Source organism: Euwallacea similis, chromosome 14, assembly GCF_039881205.1.
Source record: "Euwallacea similis isolate ESF13 chromosome 14, ESF131.1, whole genome shotgun sequence".
Lineage (NCBI taxonomy): Eukaryota > Metazoa > Arthropoda > Insecta > Coleoptera > Curculionidae > Euwallacea > Euwallacea similis.
Window position 1 is genome coordinate 647,562 of NC_089622.1, and position 21,156 is coordinate 668,717.

Sequence of the window (21,156 nt, forward strand, 5' to 3'; positions counted from 1 at the left end):
ATTATGGTTGTAGAACATGGTTTACGAAGCTTCTCTTAAGGTTAAAGTACAGCCCATACAGGATTTTAAATAAGCTTATAATGTACGGTACAAAACGTCCTGCGAAAGCATGTGTTTTTAGCACCTTTAAGACCTGAAGAACAAAATTTTATAACTCATAGTTCCGTAGGGAATGGGGATGATATTGACAAGGTAAATGTTTTTTTTTTTTCGGCAAAAATCTATACCGTGGATTCATTTACGTATTTTTATAAAAGGTCGATTATTTTTTCTTAATAATTAAATAAGGAACGCAGTAACAGCTACTTTGGCATTTTAAATCAAATAATGAATTCGTTTTTAATTCATTTAAAAAATTAGTTGCAACATGTTTGAAAGTAAAAAGAAGACATTTTGAACGCATTTTGAAAGGAATAAAACAAATATCTCTAAGTAATAAACGCTTGCAAACCACGCGAACCGGTTGCTACATGCAAGTGGCAACTGGCTTACGGGCAATAACAACTTACCGAACGCAGCAAACCGCTTACCTGATCCCCAAAAAAATTAACAGAAAGATATTCAATTTAGTCGGAATCAGTTTAATCCAATGGGAAATGAGGTGGGAGGAGCCACAAGAGCCAATCTGGCCAATGATTGTTGCCGCGTTAACTACGCTTTTGATACCATGGCAACCGCTTAGTTGCTGGCCAGTGTTCAGCTGACGTTCGTTCGAGTTGGCTGAAGGCTGCGCCTCTTGTATCGCTCCCTCGCCGGTCCTTTGATCCTGCAATTTCACGCTATTTGCTCAAACACCTTCATTAACAAAACTATGAACTTGAAGTTTTAACTAAAATCGAAACGAAAATGTCCGATCACGAACTGACCGAAGAAGACCACGAAATCAACATATTGGACACCGACTCACGGTTATCACATAGTGACAGTGACGCTAGAAGTCTGAGGAGTCACTGTAGCAGTCCAGACAATGAATCCTCCTCACACACCTCCACAAAGAGCGCTCTGCCCTTTAGCATCTCGAATTTGTTAGGAAAAAATTTCGAACACAAATCGGACACTGATACTGGTGGGACATTGTACCCGAACCCTTCAGGACTCTTTCAACCGAGAAGTGCGTTAGGGTTGGTTCCTTCGGGGTTCTATGGACATGGTGTGTTGAGGGTTCCCGCGCATCGACCTCTAGGTCCAGGAAGTCCACCTGGTGCTAGCGTGTTTAATCCATGGACGCTGAGTTTAGATCCAGTATTGCAACGGTCAGCTGCGGCAGCTGCTTTTGCATCCCAAGTTGTTAAGGATAGACTTGCAGGTAAGCTCATCAAATATAGGAGATTTTCAGTAGGTAATTTTGGGATTTGTGAAGAGAAGTACCTATAAGTAAAAGATGTATAGTTGGAGTTTCATGATGCGGGTGGAAAATTGTCAACGTCCTAAATCAGTAATAGTGTTTGTTAGAGTAATGATGAGAATGACGCTGATGATGACATAGTTGATGCGATTGCAAAAATGTTCAAAATTAATTTCGTATTTAATAATACACATTCATACAAAATGGAATCCATGAAAGTGACTGATTGATCATCCTCATATCATTTCCCTTGTTAAACCGATTGACATAGATAGTGAATATTGATAAAGTCAATCTTGTGCGAGTTCATTGCTCATGGAGGTGTCCTTGCTTAAATTTTGCCCATTCGATCAATCCGATTTGAATTGATTGTTTTGGCCTTAGAAATGATATTAATTGATGGAATGTCGGTAGATTAACATTTGTATGATCATCCTCTCCGACGGGAGTCAGCAGTGATCTATTGAAAAATCTGTTGTATATTCGTAGGAAGGAAGGAAAAAAATGATGTTATGAAATTATAGAAAACGTCGAGTAACAATGGAAAACTAGAGAGAAATGTACCTATTTACACTTACCAATTCCAACAATGAAATCTTAGAAAACTCGTCTACATAAACCCAGAAATCTTTACTAGGCTCAAGCATATTTCAGTGAAAAAGGGAATATATAAAATATTCAATGTGAATGATGGCATGGTGATGACAGTCAAAAATAAAACAATGATCGTGTGCACGAATGCTAATACCCGCCTATTTTACATGAATGTTCAAAATGTAAACACATATGGAACTATACTGATTCCCCGACTAACACCAACCCATTAACTGAACTAACTTTTTTTACATTAAATAGTTGAAATTGAAGGAAAATAGTTATAAGTGAATGCATTTTATAATGAATGTAGATATGTAACCAAACTTGTTCTATAAGATATTGAAAATAGTCTCGAATATGTAGATGACACTGCAATATTCTGCTTACTAAAGAACTTTCTGTACATTCCGGGAAATGAACTTAAATGCTTTAACTAAAAACACTAAAATAAGCTAAAAAAGGGAAAAAAATCATACATAGGTCTTAAGGGTAGGTACCCTCACTTTTAGCTTGATTAATTTTTACTTATAGCTTGCAGAGAAGTCCTTTCTTCTATTGGTTTCTCATAGCCTTTTTGATGGGTTTTCAACGCTCTTGATTTGTTGAGATTTTCCGTCGATCTAAAACTTCGAGTTTCGCCCCCAGATATCCGTTCACGTTAAAACGGGAAAAGCGTATTCCTACGTATCTTCCAGGTGTTAAACTAAAGTCTAATTACCATTCCTTCGAGAAAAATCCAAGATTCACTCTCCCATCGGAACAGTAAGCTGTGCTTCCACACATGGCTTTCTCCGCTAGGTATCAAAAACATGTTTGCTGAGCTTTGGATTATTGGCAGGTCAAAAAAAGCTTACAATTGCCTCAAGGAGAAGTTTCAATATTTTTGTATTTCTCTTCTTCTCGTTCGTTTCAGTCTGGCTGCAATGTACAACCTGAAGAAGCTTCGATATTCTTTATACGAATCATCGCTCTTGCCTGGTAACTTACGTCGATTGAACTTGATGTGAATTTAAGTTTATAAGTGCCGAAGCCGAGTGGAAGATCAAAATCCAGATGTCTTTATCAGCAGGATAATTTCTTGCGATACACTTTCGTTCTGAGCAAATTTGCGTAAAGATAAAATCCGGACACTTTGAGGCCTTTTCGGCCCTAAACTAAATCTACGTAAAGTCTCTATATGTCAGCCCACTCCTTGCTTTTGAATTTCAATCAACTCAGCTTCCACTACACACAAATAAAATAACTAAAATTGTTGAGAATGGGCGCATTCAGGGAAGAGCAGCGTTTTGCTGCAGTGGTTGCACTTCGCGATAGCCGTGACTTAAAGCGTATTACCTTGGAAAGCTGGAATTTAGAAACTTCAATTTTTACAAGATAAATTAAAAGCTCGTTGTTGATCTAATTAAATTAGCCGACAAAAAACAGCTAACGAAGTCAAGCTTCAAGTGCGCCGCACGTGAAAATGATATTTCATTCCATGATCTGTCCCGCGATTCTGGCCATGGGGCCGATTCAAGGCATTTTATTGCACCATAATAATTATCTATGTAATTAATGGAGTATAAAAAAGCCGTAAATACTTGCCACACTGGTGTCGATGTGCAAATTACTGTTCAAAAACTTAATGTTAAGTAACACCTAGTTACATTAAAAAAAATACAATTACATTTGTAATTACAATTTATGCGCCTTAATTTGTCCATGTCAAATTAGTGATATCTACCGGGCCGCGTGCAGGTGAAAATTGCTTGTGAGCGTTGGCGATACTTTTAGTATTTTCACAACAATAATTTAAAAATGTTTATTAATTTTTTTTTATATTTAAATATTTATACTACTACTATTTATTTTTAAATATTTAAAATGTTAATACTAATAACCTAAACTATATTAGTGCAATTGTGTTCTTTTTCCCAATACATAATTGCTTCGTTTTTCAACGTGTTTTAACATAGGGATTTTCTATTATGCACAATGCTGATCATCGGCACGGCTTCTAACGGGGGAAATGAGGCAGTCCTGACCAAAATAAAACACAACACGTGGCTTAATGATACATAATATATTAAAGTATGGATATATCGATATCAAATTAATGTTACACTCCTGGAAAAAAAATTACTTCGGATAAACAAATCGACATCAAATTCAACTTAAGCCAGCCATACACAAATACAAAATTACACCTTTATTTTATATCCAATAAAACTTCCATTAACATAAACGCTACGTACATTATATTCATATGAACCTTTGTCAAAATGAGTCTCATTACTAAAATAGCTTTCTAACCATTATAATCCTCATAAAGAGAACACATTGGCTTTCAATTTAATACCTGTAATGTAATTTCCACCAATGTGGAAATAAATTTATTGCCTTCATGGCCAATACATGATGGCACTTTGAATACTCACATTAATATTGATCTTTCCAAATATTTGTATTGTAAAATTAGCTTTAGCTCTGACAGGATATTATTTAATTTTTGTTAATTCACAATAACCGTTCGGTTTTCTATTGATCCCGCGGCTTCGAGCGTGGGTATTTTTTATTGCAAAACTGGATTTGAACCATGGGAGACGCTCAGTCAGTGGTAGGCGCTTAAAAGACCCTTCCATCGTATACGCCATCATTATCCTCCATATTGAATTTATAATAAAAATGGACATTTCAGCTCCGCTACATTAACCACACGTAAAAACATCATTAAGAAATCAACCAATGAGAACGGCCCCTGTAATAGGTTTTTTAGATTACCATCTGGTGGCCTAAGTATTGAGAGAGTAATATTACCTTAATCGCTATAGTTGTAATAATGGAGTTTGTTCCTAATGTGGCTTATATTAATAGTGTTTGCAACAACGTGTTTCAAATGATGTAATTCTATTGTGTATTCGCTGTAATTGTTGATTTTTACATCAAGATTATGCCGGTGGAAGGTGTATCATTACGAGGTATTCATCATGTGTAGCATTTATTGTAATTTCAATGGAGAGAATTATTTACACATTTCCTTGTAATGATTGTAAATCATTAGCCAAGGGATCTATGGCTGAAAAAGGAAGATGAGCAAGTTTGCTACCTCTGATTGTTAAATTTACTGTACGTATCGTAAATAATGTACGTACTAATATTCCATTCACCTCCCCAAATGACACATAAATTTATTATTTGTTTTAGAGAGAATCAATTTATATTTGATTATTATTTATATGCACTTTATTTATTTCTATTTGGTTCGTCGAGGTATTTAAATGCACGGCGTCGAGAATAATTAAATAACTAAAATTGTTTCATTTAATAAAATGATTAAAATTTTAAACGAATATTGACGAATGTCGAAGCAAACATTTTCATATAGCAAAATTTAATTTCCTTTCAGAGAATGAATTTTATTGGAAGAATACCTGGTATTTTTACCATCGCAATTAAAATAAAAATCACATATATTAAAGAGCATAAACAGGCTATTAAATCCCGACGTCCTATCAAAATAACACAATTAATCAAGACCGTTTTAAGTCGCCTATAAAGCAAAGACAAAACGTGATGCATTTAATCAGTTGTTTAATGCAAAACAACATAAAGCTTTCAAGCTCGATAACTACGAGCTTTCTTGCTAAAACAAAAACGGATCTCTAAAGTGAAGCGAAAATAAGTTGCCAGTTTTGGTAGGGGGTTAATTAAAACTTGTGAAACCGAAACTAAAGCACTTATGGTTTAGTACATTCTCAAACTTGTTAAGTAATGTGCAGGTTGATCGTTCGTACTGAGTACCTATGCATGGCCCATACAATCTCATACATATTAAATGAGTATTATTAAAGGAAGCAGTGAGAGATGTACTTACCTTGTCGTTGGAATTATTTGAATCATGAAGAAAACAAGATACTCTTCCAACATTAATTTTCGTCGTTATATCGATTCTGATCTTTATCAGGGTCACCTTTAAAGGACTGGTCGTATATCGAAGTTAATTTCTAAATGAGTCTATGAGTTCCTATTTTTAGCTATGTGAACTAATCCTTCTAGATACAGTTATTTACCTAACAAGTGCGGTAAGAGATATTTTACAGTAAGCTGATTATAGTCAATTGGGTGAACGCACGCGTTACGCCTGTAAGAGAGGAAGCTCTGTTATCTTCCCCATACGAGCATAGATGGGTAAGCTATTCAGAACATCGGGTGTTTTTCACTTTTACAAGCAAAGTGGCGTGGAAATAAAAGCAGCATTTTATCGAGTTTCGAGTTTTTGTCCTAAAAAAATTGTCTCAATAAAAAGATGAAAAAAAATTCGCGTTTCTTATTAAATTTCGTGGAAAAAAGTTCTCATTAAATTTTTCTCTGCGATGCACCGTTTTTTAGTGGAAAGTAAAAACCCGTTTATTGCACCTTTAAAACTGGCTCATTCAAGTTGCTTCTTATGGCAAAACTTAATGTGCCATGATATTTCCCTAATGAAGCATTTTCGAATATAGTTTATATGGCAAACTAGTATTGTGTATTACTTTTCGATCTAGAATACCTAGCTAACCTGACGCAATTGAAATTTGGAACACCCTGTATATCTCGTCTTCTTCTTTATCACTACTCTACTACTGTGATACTCCTGAACACTTGCATCATTGCAGCTGCTTGACGTATTAATCATGGACTGGCCACGGAATCGAGGACTCCACGTCCAGTCCATATCCGGGTGGGAAAGTGGTTGCCTGCTATAATTTTACAAAGAGTTCATTGCTCACTAGCTCAGTACTTTCCTTTACCTAATTTGAATATGTTTTTGCGCTCTTCGTCTGGCAAGCTCATCGAATTAAGATCGACTATTATCTCCACTGCATTTGCTCATGACGTTCAGTACCACTTTGTCATCATAAGAGCTAATGTTCTGTTGATTCTTGAAAGTTGTCCATTGTATTTTTTGAACCTTAAGGCAGTGAACCACAGGGGGCACCGGCGCCGTAAAACGCCTGAGACAGAGCGATGCTTGCACTTAGGCGCCTCTTTGCTGCTTTCGATCCTCTAAGTTTAAACGTGATTGTTGTCACAGAATTAATGGTATCTTGGAGCTTTCCACTCCTTTTTTGTTACGTGATAGGTCAGATTAAAGGTAGTACCTATGAAGATGCCGAGGTATTTTACATCTATTTTTGTTTGAAAGTGCGGCCATTATATAATATAGTTCTTAACCGGTCACTTTTCGTGGTCCCTAAAAGATTGCTCTTTCGGTTTTGACTTGCGCAACTTTCAGGCCTATATGAACCTATTCAACATTTTAGACACTGCATACAGCGATGGATTGTCCAGTTCCTCTCTGCTTTTTGCTCTAACAACCACTGCCAGATGATCTACGGACATAAAAATGAGTATTTTTTACTACTTCAAATATCTACTTCACGTGGATTATCTTACGGAAATCACTCAAAGAGGTGGTGAGCTTCGCGATGTGCCTTCACTTCACGCGAAGAAACGACCAGTAAGATGCAATGGTGCCTTACATTGATCTTCCACAATACACCTCACGTAGAGCCTTGTTCTATGGGAACATGCGAGAGTGAAAATGAAATTGTTTGACGAATGAAGTTAGTCAATTCAATTTTTTAACCAACCAACGTCACCAAAAATTTCATTTTGAGCCTCCCATAGAATAGAGCCCCAGATCGCCAGGTGGGGGGCCGCAATCTGTCCACCCAATTCATTGCAATATAATAGTATAAAATATCCACTACTACTTAACGGAGCAAATGCTTCGTCGCAGTATACGAAATTGTGTGTATGATTGATTGTATGATTCCATGCAAAGTAGATACCTGAAGCATTAGTAAATACTACTTTTAATACATACGACCCACTGGGTTGTATAAGGAACTGAAATGCCTTATAAGACGCCGTCAATTCCGCGCTTATAGCTACTGAATAATTGGTTTAAAAAAGTTTTTATATGCTAAACTGCTAGAAATGTTCTTGCGACTCTTATAAAACTCTTTTAGAATATCAAGTTAGTTGTATAAAAGATGTATAAGCTCTTTCTGAAATTTGACGTCTTTTTCTCTCAACTTCACATATCTCCTGTATTACTCTGCAAATTGCTTCTTGAAATTTTGCACACAGGATTTGATATTTTTCCACATTCCACACACCTCCTGCTCCCAAATAAAACATTATAGATGTCCCTTCCTCATGTGCTAGTTGCCAACTGGCATTCCTTAAAACAGAAAGTTCCCCATAGAAAAATCTGAAACCACAGAGATCCCCCAGTTCAAAAATAAAAACCCGAAGAGTATGCGATCAATAACGTATCAAACGTTATGAAGTCACTTCAAATCCAGGAGGTGGCTTTTCTCGTAGCGAACTTTTAAACCGAGCGTCCTCCAGAGACAAAATGGCGCCCGTTAAGATGCCGGCAAAGTAATTCGCCCTCCTGAATATTCTGAACGCTATATTAAAATTCTTTCGAGTTATGGCTGCGATGGAGGAAACCGATGTAAACGAGCCGTTTTATATACGAAGTTATACCGACACGTTCTGTGAAAAACTCCCGTCATGTAACTCCCAGTAAAGAGGGCCCCTGTTTACATTTCCTTTGAGGTCTGAGTTGAAACCTCTTTCAATCAGTTTTATGCATTATTTTCCGAATGCAGGCAACTTTTCTCATTACATACCAGAAGCTGAGTATCCCATCAAACGACTTCACCTCCAGCTTATTCTCCCCGTGGCCCCATAACGCTTATCTCTCTCCTTAAGAGGAGAAGCGATATAGATCCATTAAGAATACTTTGTCGAGTACACGTAATTTTCTGCCATAATTTTGCCAAGAGCGCTGATGATAGCGCTCTGCAAAGTTATTGAGTCGTTATGGCGGTGATATCGTAAAGTGTTTTAGCACATTAGCCATCCCCTTGTTAACCGCTCAAAGGGAGGGTTTTGTATTTTAGGAGATTTAGGTTTATGTCTCAAGAAAAGGAAATATAGTACACAGTCAGAATATCCAACTTGGGGTAAATTCTGAATAATTAAATTTGTTCGTTTTTTTTTAAATCGCCAGCTTTGTACAACTTTCTCCTGCGTGTTTTAGCTTTTTTCGTACACGTATGGAATCAGCAAAAAGAAATTACAATAGGTGACTTGCGAAATTACCGTAAACCATCAGAGTTGAAACTGTCCGACCCTTTGAATTAACTAATTTCATCTTATAAAACAACTTTTAGGCCAAGCCCACAAAAAATCCAAAGGTGTTAAATCTGAAGATCTGTCTGGCCATTCATCAGATCTCCATTACTCTAAACCATTTGTTTCTAAATGTTTGTTTAAAAAGATATTCTGGCTATAAATTCAAAATTTACAATGCAATTACTGTGCTAAAATATTTTAAGGTGGTTCTAGATATTAAATAAAATTCTGGGCATTCCAAATTATACGCGCTTCAATTTAGAGCTCACTCAAAAAATTTAAAAATCCGCAATTTGTAGTTCAGTTATTCGAGATCTTTTAATTCAAAATTCTAGCGAACACCTGGACAAACACATCAAATCCCTTGGTTTCACATGCACAAAACAAAAAAATGCGAAACTTATAAAACCAAATTCTGCCATTAATGCACAAATCAAGTGGATTGTGCACCTTTAAATCTGGACCAAAATCCACGATCGGTGTTCTGTTGTGATATTTTCACTATATGTATACTTTAAACATAAAAGCATTTAACGGAATCCTCTTCAGTCCAAACGAACATAATGCAGTTACGTGATCCTTGTTCTCTTAAAAGACCCCAGGTAATGGACTCGAGTGACATGTATTTTTTAAAAGCGATATGTATGGATTATGATAATAAATTAAATTGAATCGTTCCGTGATGTATAGACGCTTTTAATGGTTTAATTGACTTTTAAGGCAGGTAAATGGTCAGACGTTTCGGGGAATTCAAATTGGCTGGAAACCGGAGGCTGTGATAAATTAATTAGGATAGGAGGTATGCTGATTGGAGTCATTTGGTTTTGAAACTGCTATAAGTGCTTTCTGTCTGAAAGCGATAAAAAAAATACCCCAAAGTTGTGGCACCTTAAATCAATCAATGATTGTTGCGCCAACTCCTATTTATAACGTATTCAAGTAAGTACATAATACATATCTCTAAATACCGTAGAGGCTTATAGCGTTCTAAGATGACAGATGACTAACTGCTTAATTTGAATTAATCAGTAGTGAGCATGGTTCAATTGAGCTTAATGTTATTCATCAGGGACTTGATTAAAATTTACATATATTCTAATTATAAATTAAAAAAAAACACCTTCCATTTGTTTCTACAAAGATATTTATGATAATTTTGGAAGTAGGGTAGCTGTTTAACACCGAAAGAAGCTAATAACTAACGCGGAAAGCATAGAGTTCACAAATTGAAGAGAACATAAGCGGATATGTTAAGGGATGATTTAGGCTTAACTCAATCTCCCTCAAACGATTCAGGGGTCAATGAAGCATTTTATGGGACATATGAGAGCATAAAATCTGGATACAGGAAATTTTAGAGCTTCAGGGCTGTATCAAGGTCTTTTTATGTAGTCATTACACGTTCCTGCTTCGTTCTGTTCGGAATCTCTGCCAGAATCGCGCGGCATTTGGATGTGCATTAGAATGTACAGAATTGGCAATTGTGGCACAATATTGCGACGACTTAACGAAGCAGTAACCTTTAAGTTAAGCGCCCTAACCAGCCGTTATCTTAATCGGTCGATTTTCGACAGTTAAATTTCAGTTAGCCATACACTGGCATAGAAAAATGTATTTATTCCTTTTACGTCCCTTTCTGCAAAAAGTAATCTACAGCGTCTTCTGTTTTTTTATTACTTCACTTGATTGTCATACTTCGGTCTGGTGCGCGTTCTGCACATGTCTTAGCGATGGCAGATTTGGTTACCATGGATAATCCACAGCCTGACAAAGCGATTTCTGCTGTAGATAGGGCTCACATTCGAATCGAAAGATTAAATGATTCCTAAAGACATTGATAACAAAACGTCTTAATTACCTCGTAGATGTAGGAAACATTCCAGAGATACGAGAATGCGGCGGCACATTTTTTCAGGGATGTTCTAGCCTTGCTTCTCACGTCAAAATCGGAAATCAGCAGCTTAATAAATATTACGACACATAGTGTTATCTTCAATTCAACATACTTCTTCCCCGCATTGGCACTATAACAATATAACAACACCCATAAGTTTACATAAAGAGAACAGCCAACGCGTGGCCAAAAGCAGCATGAATAATTCATAGCTCCCAGAAGAAAGTGTATGGGCGGACCTCGTTGCCCATGGTCCCAGATGATACTAATCAGATGTGTTATTATAATGATTACAGCGATTAGAATGCCACTGAATACATACTATACATCGCGTGCTAGATATTATTATTATTAGGTGCTGGATACCTTTTTCTCTGAGGTTGTTTAAATTGTTTTTTTGCTTTTAGCGAGTTTTCCCATGACGAGGCGAATAGGACATCCGTACCAGAATCGGACGCCTCCCAAACGGAAGAAACCCAGGACCTCCTTCACGAGGCTACAGATTGCTGAACTGGAAAAGCGGTTCCACAAGCAAAAGTACCTTGCTTCGGCTGAGAGGGCTGCTCTGGCAAAGACCTTGAAAATGACTGATGCGCAAGTAAAGACGTGGTTCCAAAATCGAAGAACCAAATGGAGGTGAGCTTAATCCTCGGTTACCGATTAGTGTTTTCTGATCGAATCTTCGAACGTTTTTTTAAATTTATTTCCGTTCTCTGGTGCTCCAAACAAAAACTAAAAATCCACGATAACCCTAAATGGTTCCTGAACCAAAGAACCAATATGGAGGTAAGCTTTTGCCTTAATCCTCGATTACGGATCAGTGTCGTGAATGCCTGAGTTTAATCCCTGTACATTTTTATTTATTTCTGTCCTCAGGTATTTCGACTACCCAAAAAAGACCGATAAGGCCTCTATACCTCCAACCGTTGTTAATGGCCCAGATTCGGATATAAAAGATTAGTCAAAATAAGTGTAGGGATAAAGTGGCTTTAAAATGTAACATCTTTTTTTGATGTCGATTAAAACCGTAGTTATGTCGAGTAGTTCCCCTAAACAAACAGTCTCCACTTTTAATTACCTGTTCGGTAATGGACATACCGTGTTAAACAGGTAAGTGGCGCCGACCGGTGACAGTTGACAGTCACCCCACATCGCGACAAGATTTAAAACGAACCCGGACCGTTCCTGTCCTTTTTTACTTAGTATTATGTATATTAGTCGTGTCGCTATCAAGTGCAACTCGGTATCTTTAATTTTAATTTAAAGGAATCTCTTAATAGCCTTAATGGTATTAATGTAGCGCGTAATTAGGTACTGCCTTTTAAGTGGAACTTCTGGTTTTCGAATCGGTTCATGGAACGTGCGTTCGCATTTTATCTGACTTAAAATAGCCATACGTACACAATCCAGTCTAGGACCTTCTGTTACGTAAATGCTTGATTTAAATTGACCTAGAACCTGATCATTAAAGAGATTTTCAATAGCAAAAACTTTAAGAATAATTCTACCGTTATGTTACGCTGAACATGCGCTCCGAGAAAAGTCGACCGGTAAAAAACAATTGACGTAAATCCAAATTTAATTAAAAAAAAAAAAAAGAATCTTTCAAAATCCCTCGCTATAATAAAAATCAAAATGGCCATGACACATTTGTTTATACCTTCGTTTCACCGGATAGACAAGGAAAATGGGACATCTTGTACATGAAACAAACATCTTGATTTAACATCGTCAAATTCGAAACTTGACTTTTATCACTTTCCCAAAAAGTGAGACACCTTGGAACGATTTGAATAAACCGAAAACAAAGCCGCTTGAAGTGGGCAGTTGTAAAGGCCATTACGGCCAATGTCCGGCCGATGTTCCGTACCGACGGCAATCCGATTGGCGGCCGGATTGCCAATTTGACACCCTAAAAGCCCTTGAATTATTGAGAAGCCGACAGAAGCGATACGTTGAATAATGTAAGCTGACACAGGTCTAGTGTTTAGAACGTTAAATATTTACAGGTATTTTCAACACCGTCCGTAAAACCAGTTCTTTTTCTCGTCTTTTATTGCGGGTTTTTACCAGTTTTAAAACATTTTTAAGAACCAAAGTCACGTTAAAGTTTCTAAAGTTTATCATTAATAATAAGAAGTCCATATAAAGGTATAAAAGTTCTAAATCTCTTGGGGAAGCAGAGCTTGGTGCTGAGTCGCAAAAAATTCTCTGTGGAAAGTTATTATTTCGGGTATGTGCAGAGCAAAAATGTACTACAGGGCAATCCGCATTCAAGACGATTTTTGAATTCTAAACTAAAAAGCCTCGTTTTTAACATTTAGTCAAACTCATTTAGAGGATCCGAATTTCTGAGAATTTCACGAATTTTTTGAAAAATTCAAAAAATACATCTATTTTCAGGTTTTTGGTATTTGAGGTTCCCGGCATTTCCGGACTTCCAGAGCGCGTCAATGGGTTCTGCCCATTGGTTCGTGAAAAATATAAAGCAACTGCAAGAGCAATTACTCAAAGGCCCCAATAAATACGATCAAATTGAGGGACCTACTAAAAGGGAAACCAAACTGTTGGTCTGACGGGAAATTTGCAGGAATTTTCTGAAGCTGATAATTCATTTAAATAGAGACTTTCAGTTTATAGAGCCAAGAGACGAGCTGCGCCGACGAATTTTGCAGATTCGATCCTCTAAGATGTTAAAATCGCACGTCAATATCCGCAGGTTAGACGAACGGTCGTGGAAATTCGCACTCGCAAAAAAACGACTTAACTAATCACGAGCGTTAAACGTTGCGCACGAGCTGCAGGCGAGGGCAGCAACCACGCGAATTTGCCGCGAGTTGCCCTCTGCGCTTTTTCCGCAAATTTTCCCCGTGGACAAGAGACACCGAATTTTCTCCACACGGCACTTTTAGGGCCCTCCAAACCACCAGGAATGGCCGAAAAATTACGGTAGCTCGCGCGCCCCTTCGCGCTTCTCGTTAGTCATCTGCCCAATCTCTAAGTGAAATCGCTTTTAAAACGTGTTTTCAGAAGCAGTTAAAATTAGCATTAATTAAACCAGACGGTGTCAAAACGGGCCCCAAAACATTTGACGGCAAATTGTTGTTTCATCTAATTTCCAACCCTTTCGGCGTAATTTGTTTTCATTGTTAAGCGGCCCAGTCATTTTGTATTTCATATTTGTCCGGGGCTGGAGTAGTTAATTTCCGGCAAAGTTTCGGCAACTTTTCGACGTCGTAAATTTACCGCCGCCAACTAATTTTCGCAAAAACAAATTAGGCAATACCCTAAAATTAGGGAATAATAAAGGCAGCGCCGTTGCCGGCACAGCGCATTATCTAAATAGCGTTAGGTGTTGATACAATGAAGCCTTCATAATTAATTAAAGCCGTAATTAAACTACGCGGGCGCAACGGTAATTAGTACCCGTATTTGGGGAGAACGGAACGGATAAACAGAATCCCGACGATTTTAATTAGTCTTCTGAAATTAATAAATTAGCGACCAGCCATTTTGATAGTTTGCACCGCGGGCAGGTACTTTTCGTTTCGATCGGAAAACTACTGTTTTGCGGTATTTGTTGAATGTTATTTTTCAGCATCTCCTCCCTCTCGGGATAAACTTCGGGCCTTATTATTAACCTTTCACCTCGATGTGATAAATTCGCTTGTTGCAAGGAGCCTGAAGGTGGATCGCCGAGCAACTCCTTCGGAGGATCGAGAAGGCCTCCCGGTCCGTTTAACGATAAAATCCGAGTGTATTATCTTTCCCGTTTTTACCTCTTCGTATTAGTCACTTTTCCCTCGTTAAACCTGAACTAAATCCAATGAGATTGCATGTTAATGGTATGAAAGCCAGACGGAAAACAGAACCGCACGAAACAAAATAAAAGGAGCACAGCTTACAAATTCGATTAATGTCTCTTTAGTTGAGGGAACAATGCTGGAAACGTCGTTTCAGATGCGAAAGAAACTTTCGAGCCAATTAGGCTAAAACGATTTCAGTTTATTAAGCTATGTTGCACCTAAATGGCCCTGTTTTACGCTGAGAGGCCCCATTCATTGCTCATTTCATTCCAAAAATCGTTGACTGTACTTGGTACAATATGGCCATATTCCCTCGGCTCCCTTAATGCATAATAAATGACGTTTTAAACGGTAGGTTCTGCGAAAGTGCGAAATTATTAAACGGTTTTAAACTAAGGTTGACAGAAGTTAGGGACCTGGTGGCATTTTAAAGTGAGGAAATGTGGAGGAATCCCTTGTCAAATAAAGTTACACACAATCACTCTCTGGCTGGCATGTATACGATATTTCAGTTATGTGCCGTGGCACGAAGACGATAGCAATGGATGTGTGGAGGTAACGAACATTAAAACGCCTTGTAAGCCGACTGATTATTAACGCTTTCCTTTAATCCATACAAAATAATTCATTAATGAGCCCCATTACATGATTTTAGACCCGTTTCCCTTTCCCACTCGAAGGAGAGCACACGAACCTCACTTACGATGAACCATTAGCGCAACCCCAGCATTATTTAGTTGTTAATTTTTGAGAGGAAAATTCGCAAGATTCTCTCGTTATTGTGCCGAAATTATATTAGCTGAAGCAAAAAGTCCTGAGCGTTTTTCGCTAGATGTTTATTTTTAATTTTTAATTTTTATTATTTTTGTACATCATAAGATTAGATATCTTATGATGCATACATCGCATCCGGCTATACGGCGATTGCGCGGTGACATTGCGCTTCAAAAAAGTTCTTCGTCAGTTTTGCGTTTGGTGAAGTCAGTTGTGTGCTATAGCGTTACAAAATGGAGGTAAAAGAAGAGAAAATTCGACACATTCTTCAGTACCACCGCGACCAAGATGAAAAGGCGGAGCAGGCGGCCAAAAAAATTTGTGCTGTTTACGGACCCAATACCGTATCAAATGCAACAGCAAAGCGGTGGTTCCAGCGATTCCGTTCTGGCAACATGGACGTCGAAGATGCGGCACGCTCTGATACGCCAATCGTCGAGAATATCGATAAAATCATGGAAATCATCAAGTCGGCATGTGAGCCATTGCCCATGAACTGAAGATTAACCAGAAAACCGTTTGGAACCATTTGCACAAGGTAGGTCTCAAGAAGAAACTCGATGCATGGGCCTCACACGAATTAACGCAAAAGAACCTTTAGGATCGAATTGATGCCTGCGATTCTTTGCTGAAACGTAACGAAATCGACTCATTTTCGAAGCGGATGGAGACTGGCGATGAAAAACGGGTCACATACGAAAACAACAGTTGAAAAAAATCGTGGTCCAATCGCAGTGAGCCGGCCCAAACGATCGCCAAGCCCGGAATAACGACCTAGAAGATTTTGCTGTATGTTTGGTGGAATTGAAAGGGAATCATCCATTATGAGTCGTTCCCATCGGGCCAAACACTCAATTCGGACATCTACTGTCAACAACTGATCAAATTAAAGCAGGCGATAGACCAAAAGCGGCCAGAATTGGACAATAGGAAGGGTGATTTTGTGTCATCAAGACAATTCCAGGCCGCACACATCTTTAACGACGCATCAGAAGTTCCGAGAGCTTGGATGAGGGGTTCTATCACACCCGCCGTATAAACCAGATCTAGCACCAAGCGATTATCACCTTTTCAAGCATTTGCAAAATTTTCTTGATGGTAGAAAACTGGCCTCAAGAGAAGCTTGTGAAAATGAGCTGGTCAAATTTTTTAGCAATAAGGACGAGGACTTTTTCAGTAGTGGAATTATGAAATTGCCTTCAAAATAGACAAAAGTTATCGAACAAAACGGCGCATATTTGATCTAAATCGGATATCTATGTTAATTTTCATCGTCAAAATAAAACGAAAAACGCTCAGAATTTTTTACTTCATTTAATATTTTTTATGTTTACATACGACACCTACACCTATGGGTTCTATTGAATAAATTAACTCTAAAAAATTAACTCTTTTTTACAGAAAATTAACCATTTTTTTAAGATCCAATTTCTTGCTCTTCTATCTACTTTATCCCTTAAATTTCATACAGAACTGCAACGGCAGTAATGTGAAACAGCGTATTCAATTTCATATTACTGCCTGTTGCCAGCAAAATTTCAAACATTTTGACATGCAACTTATCAAGATTCAAGAAACTTATGTTACTGCAGTCAAATAATTCAGGTTTTTTAACTATATAATAATTTTTTAATTAAAAACATCTGAAAAATAATCAGATCGACTAGTTCATAAATTAAAAGCTTCGCGACTACTTGAAACAGCCTTAGAACTCTATACTGGGTACCCACCCTCAATGGAGTAATAAGCATTTTTCGAGAACTGTTGCGAGAATCGCTGTGAAAACTTAGAACCGGTTCTTCAGGGTCCAGTTAAGAGATACACGTGTTAGTTAACGGTCAATTGACAGATTAAGTGTTTTTAGAACTAAAGTTAAAGCTTAACAGTTAAGTTGTAACCGTAAGGACAGCTATCTAAAACACCTCCGGAAATAACATTATGCCTGATGGTTCTAGATTGTCAATTACTACACATAATCTTAGCACAACATTGAAGAACCGGTTCTCATGATCGGTTAAAATCATAAGAACCGGACCTGTCCGGATGACCGGACAGGTTAAATTAAGGAGGCACATGTGTCAGTTAACAGCTAATCTTCAGATGGAGTGTTTTTAGAGTTGCAGTTAAAGCTTATACAATGGACAGAAACAGACAGAGACTCTTTCGCTGATGGTCAGTAGCGTCGACCACAAGCAACTGCCAGTTCCCACTAGAATTAGAATTTGATTAAACATCTAAGTATCTAATAAAAAAATCAGAACCCCTTATCTCTTATTTTTATTGGCTATGGAGATACTATGGAAACTAAACACCCATTAACGTAATCAGCCAATTAAACTTGCAAATGGGTCTTGCACTATCTCACAAAAGCCCATAAAAGAAACTGAAAAACTCGTGTTTCTTTTCATTTCTCAACGATTCGAGAAAGCAAAATGATGTATGAATGCGATACGTCCTAATTAAGTGCCGTTCCAACAATGGTGCAGAAAATAATGCAATGTCGCACTTATCAACCATTTAAGTGGTCTTCATGTACTTCACTTAAGTTAAACCGAAGAGAAATTCAATGCGGAAACGGATATTTGGCCTTTAAGTGAAGTTTGAAGTCGTTACTTAACTTTTAATGATTTGTTGTGTTGCAGACGGCAAACTGCTGAAGAGCGCGAAGCTGAACGACAAGCTGCCAATAGACTAATGCTGTCGCTGCAGGCCGAAGCTCTGACGAAAGGGTACATGAGTGAGGGCCCCTCAGCAGCCTCGGCAGCCACAGACACAGCCCTCAGCGCTCTACAGAACCTGCAACCTTGGGCGGGACCCTATAGTGCTCCGCAACCAGCCTTAGCCGAATCAATGTGTTGAACCCCCGGAGTCAGCTTTTAGGACAATAAGAGACATTTTTGTGATGGATAATGAATGCTTTTTGTGCAAAACCACCCGCTTTTGTTTGTAATTTGAAAGATCTCATAATTGGTTTGATGAGTTCTTTTGTGTACATAGTCTGTTAGAGTAAATGTTATTAATCAGTATTGTGCAATACAAAAATAAGGATCGGTTCGATGTTTGGGTTCAATAAGCTTTAATAGATATTGGGCTCAAATAAAAACTACAAATGTAAATAGTCTGTTCTCTGTATATCTAATAGGCAACCTATAACGTTCCGTGATGATGAGAAACCGTACTCGACTTGAAACAAGCAATTTTCTGCCGTAATTACGGAAAAGTAGTGTGATTTGAAATGTAGATATAAGCTATTACGGTAAGCACAAGAACGGTCGTATTGGAAATTAAAAAAATATGACACCATTATTAGTTGTTTTAATGGAGAGGAGCCCCGTCATGCAACCGCAAACGAATTCTCTAGAGCATAACGCAATCATGGCGGATAATTTGTTGGGAATAAAATGCATGTTTCATTTTGTAATCTAACGTGGCTTAATTGAGGTGAAGCAGACTATAACGGCCATTTAAGCAGAGCGATTTCAGCGGACCTAAGGTAGGGATGAAGGAGAGAGAGTTGGATTTATTAGGCTTGCTTGTATCCATATACGTGCAAGATTCCATTTTTAGAAATTCACGGTAAATAGTCTCTTTGGAGGAAGTAATAGAGTGCCAACACTTCAATGTAATGGAAAATGTTGTCACCTTCGGACAAGGCTGCATACACCGTGTGCAACATAATAATGCACTCTACTGTGGAGTTTTTTAATCTTCCCTAAGTCTACTTAAAAATGTATCAAAATGAGCTTTCTTCCTCTGCGTGGTGATTTAATAATGACTGGAATTTCAATTTTCTGGTTCTCTCTGTCGTATGAATTTAAATATTCATCTTTCAGTTCATCCTTATCTTGGACATACTGTATACAGCCAGGTCCTGTGAAAAGTGTTTTGCCGGAAAATAGGTGAAGTTGACTAAGGCCAAAAATCCTTTACGCTAGAAGATCATTTCCATGGAAACGACAAAATGAGGAATCATCACTGACTAGCTCCCAATTTCCATGGAAATACTCTAATATTGGAATTTTCTAAATAGAGTTATCGCTGCTTTGATCTTCTGGCTCCAAGGTTCCGCATTGGTGACGACTGGTTGCTTCAAAGTGAGGTTTCAGACTTACATTTAAGATGCATTAGCCGCATATGGTTTAATTAGGGGAACCTTAGTTTTGCGTTTTCCAATTTCGTATTCCGTATAGGACATTGGGCAACTTATAGTATGCATACCCTCGGCCCAGAGGCCTTCGTGTTACAATCCTGTTGTTCTCTACCATAAACACATACATAATGCCCTTGGTACATAAACAACGATTATGTCAGGTCAGGTAAGCTGCTGGAGTATAAGGTAAAATCCACAATACACAGGTAGAAATTTCAAATGCACCCCTCGATTTCGATTAAAACACCATCAGAACTAAGAAGTAAATGAGCAAAAACAACAAAGTAATTACGCCTACTGAATTCAATCATTTATTGCATAAGTTTGGTTAGTCACAAAATATCAAAAATAAAAATATACGTTCTACGCTGCCTTGGGATTTTTTTGTTTATACAGGGCAGGCACACCCTGTATAGCCCATCCCAGTTTACACGAAGCTAAAATCCATGATACTCGCAAAAGAAAAGTCCATATGAGCCCACAGATGTCCGTGATGGCATACCCGAAGGTCACGTTAAATGAACAGAACTGCAACATCCCTATGCAGAGCTTCAAAAAAAAATTAATAACTTGAGAGGGGGGACAATAACAATGCATGAAACTCTAATTTTGATTTTGCTGTAATTTTGAACAAACAGTTCAAATAAAAAAGCTTTAGAAATTCAACGCTTTTTACTAGAATTCGTCCAGACCCGCACAAAGCTAAAAGCCATGAAATTTTGCACAGCAAATCTGTTATTAACCATGAGCAAACACCCTATAAGGGAACGCCCTATATATAATTAGATGTTTTGAATCGTCTCATCAATAACTACCAAAAAAGTATTGAATCCATTTTTTCATTATTTTCTTTATTTATTTTAAATTTTTGTCACTAAACCAGACAATATAGTTTCCCAGCAGCATTATCACAGCTGGTTTATACTTCTCATTTTCTTTTTACTATACCTTAATATCAGTTTAATGGAAGCATCCTAGCTCCAAAGACAAACCCATGAACCAAAAAAGTAGTGCAGGCTCCCATTATAGGGAGTCGTAAATGGGTCTTTCCTGTCAATCTCGCCAATCTTATCTTTTATGGCTTTTATAAGCGATTTAAAAATAGTGATGATTCTTTCGCTCTGGTGGTCGAGTTTTTGTCTAGACAATTCAATATTTATTTCCGTTGCTACCTGTAATTTTACGTGAATTGCTTCTTCCGTTGACACATCACTTTAGTGCCAAAGAGGTTTAATGACCATCTATTTCACTATAGGTTTGTACCTGCTCCATCGATTTTCTTCCCGATTAAAGGCGTAAAAAGCAATTTGTGGTTACGTTCGAAAACAGCCTGTCTTAGTGGGTGTTCACTGAGCAATTCTTCCAATCTATAAAGGGTTTAATAGCTGCTCACCTTGACCAATGCATGATTTAAGTT

The 21,156-nt window shown here is 37.8% G+C and overlaps 1 protein-coding gene across 2 annotated transcripts; it reads left to right on the top strand.

Moving 5' to 3' along the window:
- The first annotated feature begins 695 nt into the window (after positions 1-695).
- LOC136413528 (T-cell leukemia homeobox protein 3-like) lies at positions 696-19,023 on the top strand. Of its 2 annotated transcripts, XR_010752487.1 has the most exons (4): positions 696-1,306; positions 11,417-11,645; positions 18,232-18,845; positions 18,900-19,023. XR_010752487.1 is itself a non-coding variant. In XM_066397125.1 (3 exons), exons 1-3 carry the CDS (start codon positions 847-849, stop codon positions 18,446-18,448), a joined length of 906 nt encoding a protein of 301 aa, XP_066253222.1. In that variant the 5' UTR covers positions 696-846; the 3' UTR covers positions 18,449-18,895. The 2 variants fall into 2 exon arrangements, 1 of the variants encoding a protein (XP_066253222.1); XM_066397125.1 differs by lacking the exon at positions 18,900-19,023 and having other exon boundaries at positions 18,232-18,895.
- The last annotated feature ends 2,133 nt before the right edge of the window (positions 19,024-21,156 follow it).

Coding starts and splice junctions, on each gene's coding strand:
- LOC136413528 (XM_066397125.1), top strand. CDS start 847: ATGTCCGATCACGAACTGACCGAAGAAGACCACGAAATCAACATATTG. Junction 1,307..11,416: donor TGTTAAGGATAGACTTGCAG/GTAAGCTCATCA, acceptor TTTTGCTTTTAG/CGAGTTTTCCCATGACGAGG. Junction 11,646..18,231: donor AATCGAAGAACCAAATGGAG/GTGAGCTTAATC, acceptor GTTGTGTTGCAG/ACGGCAAACTGCTGAAGAGC.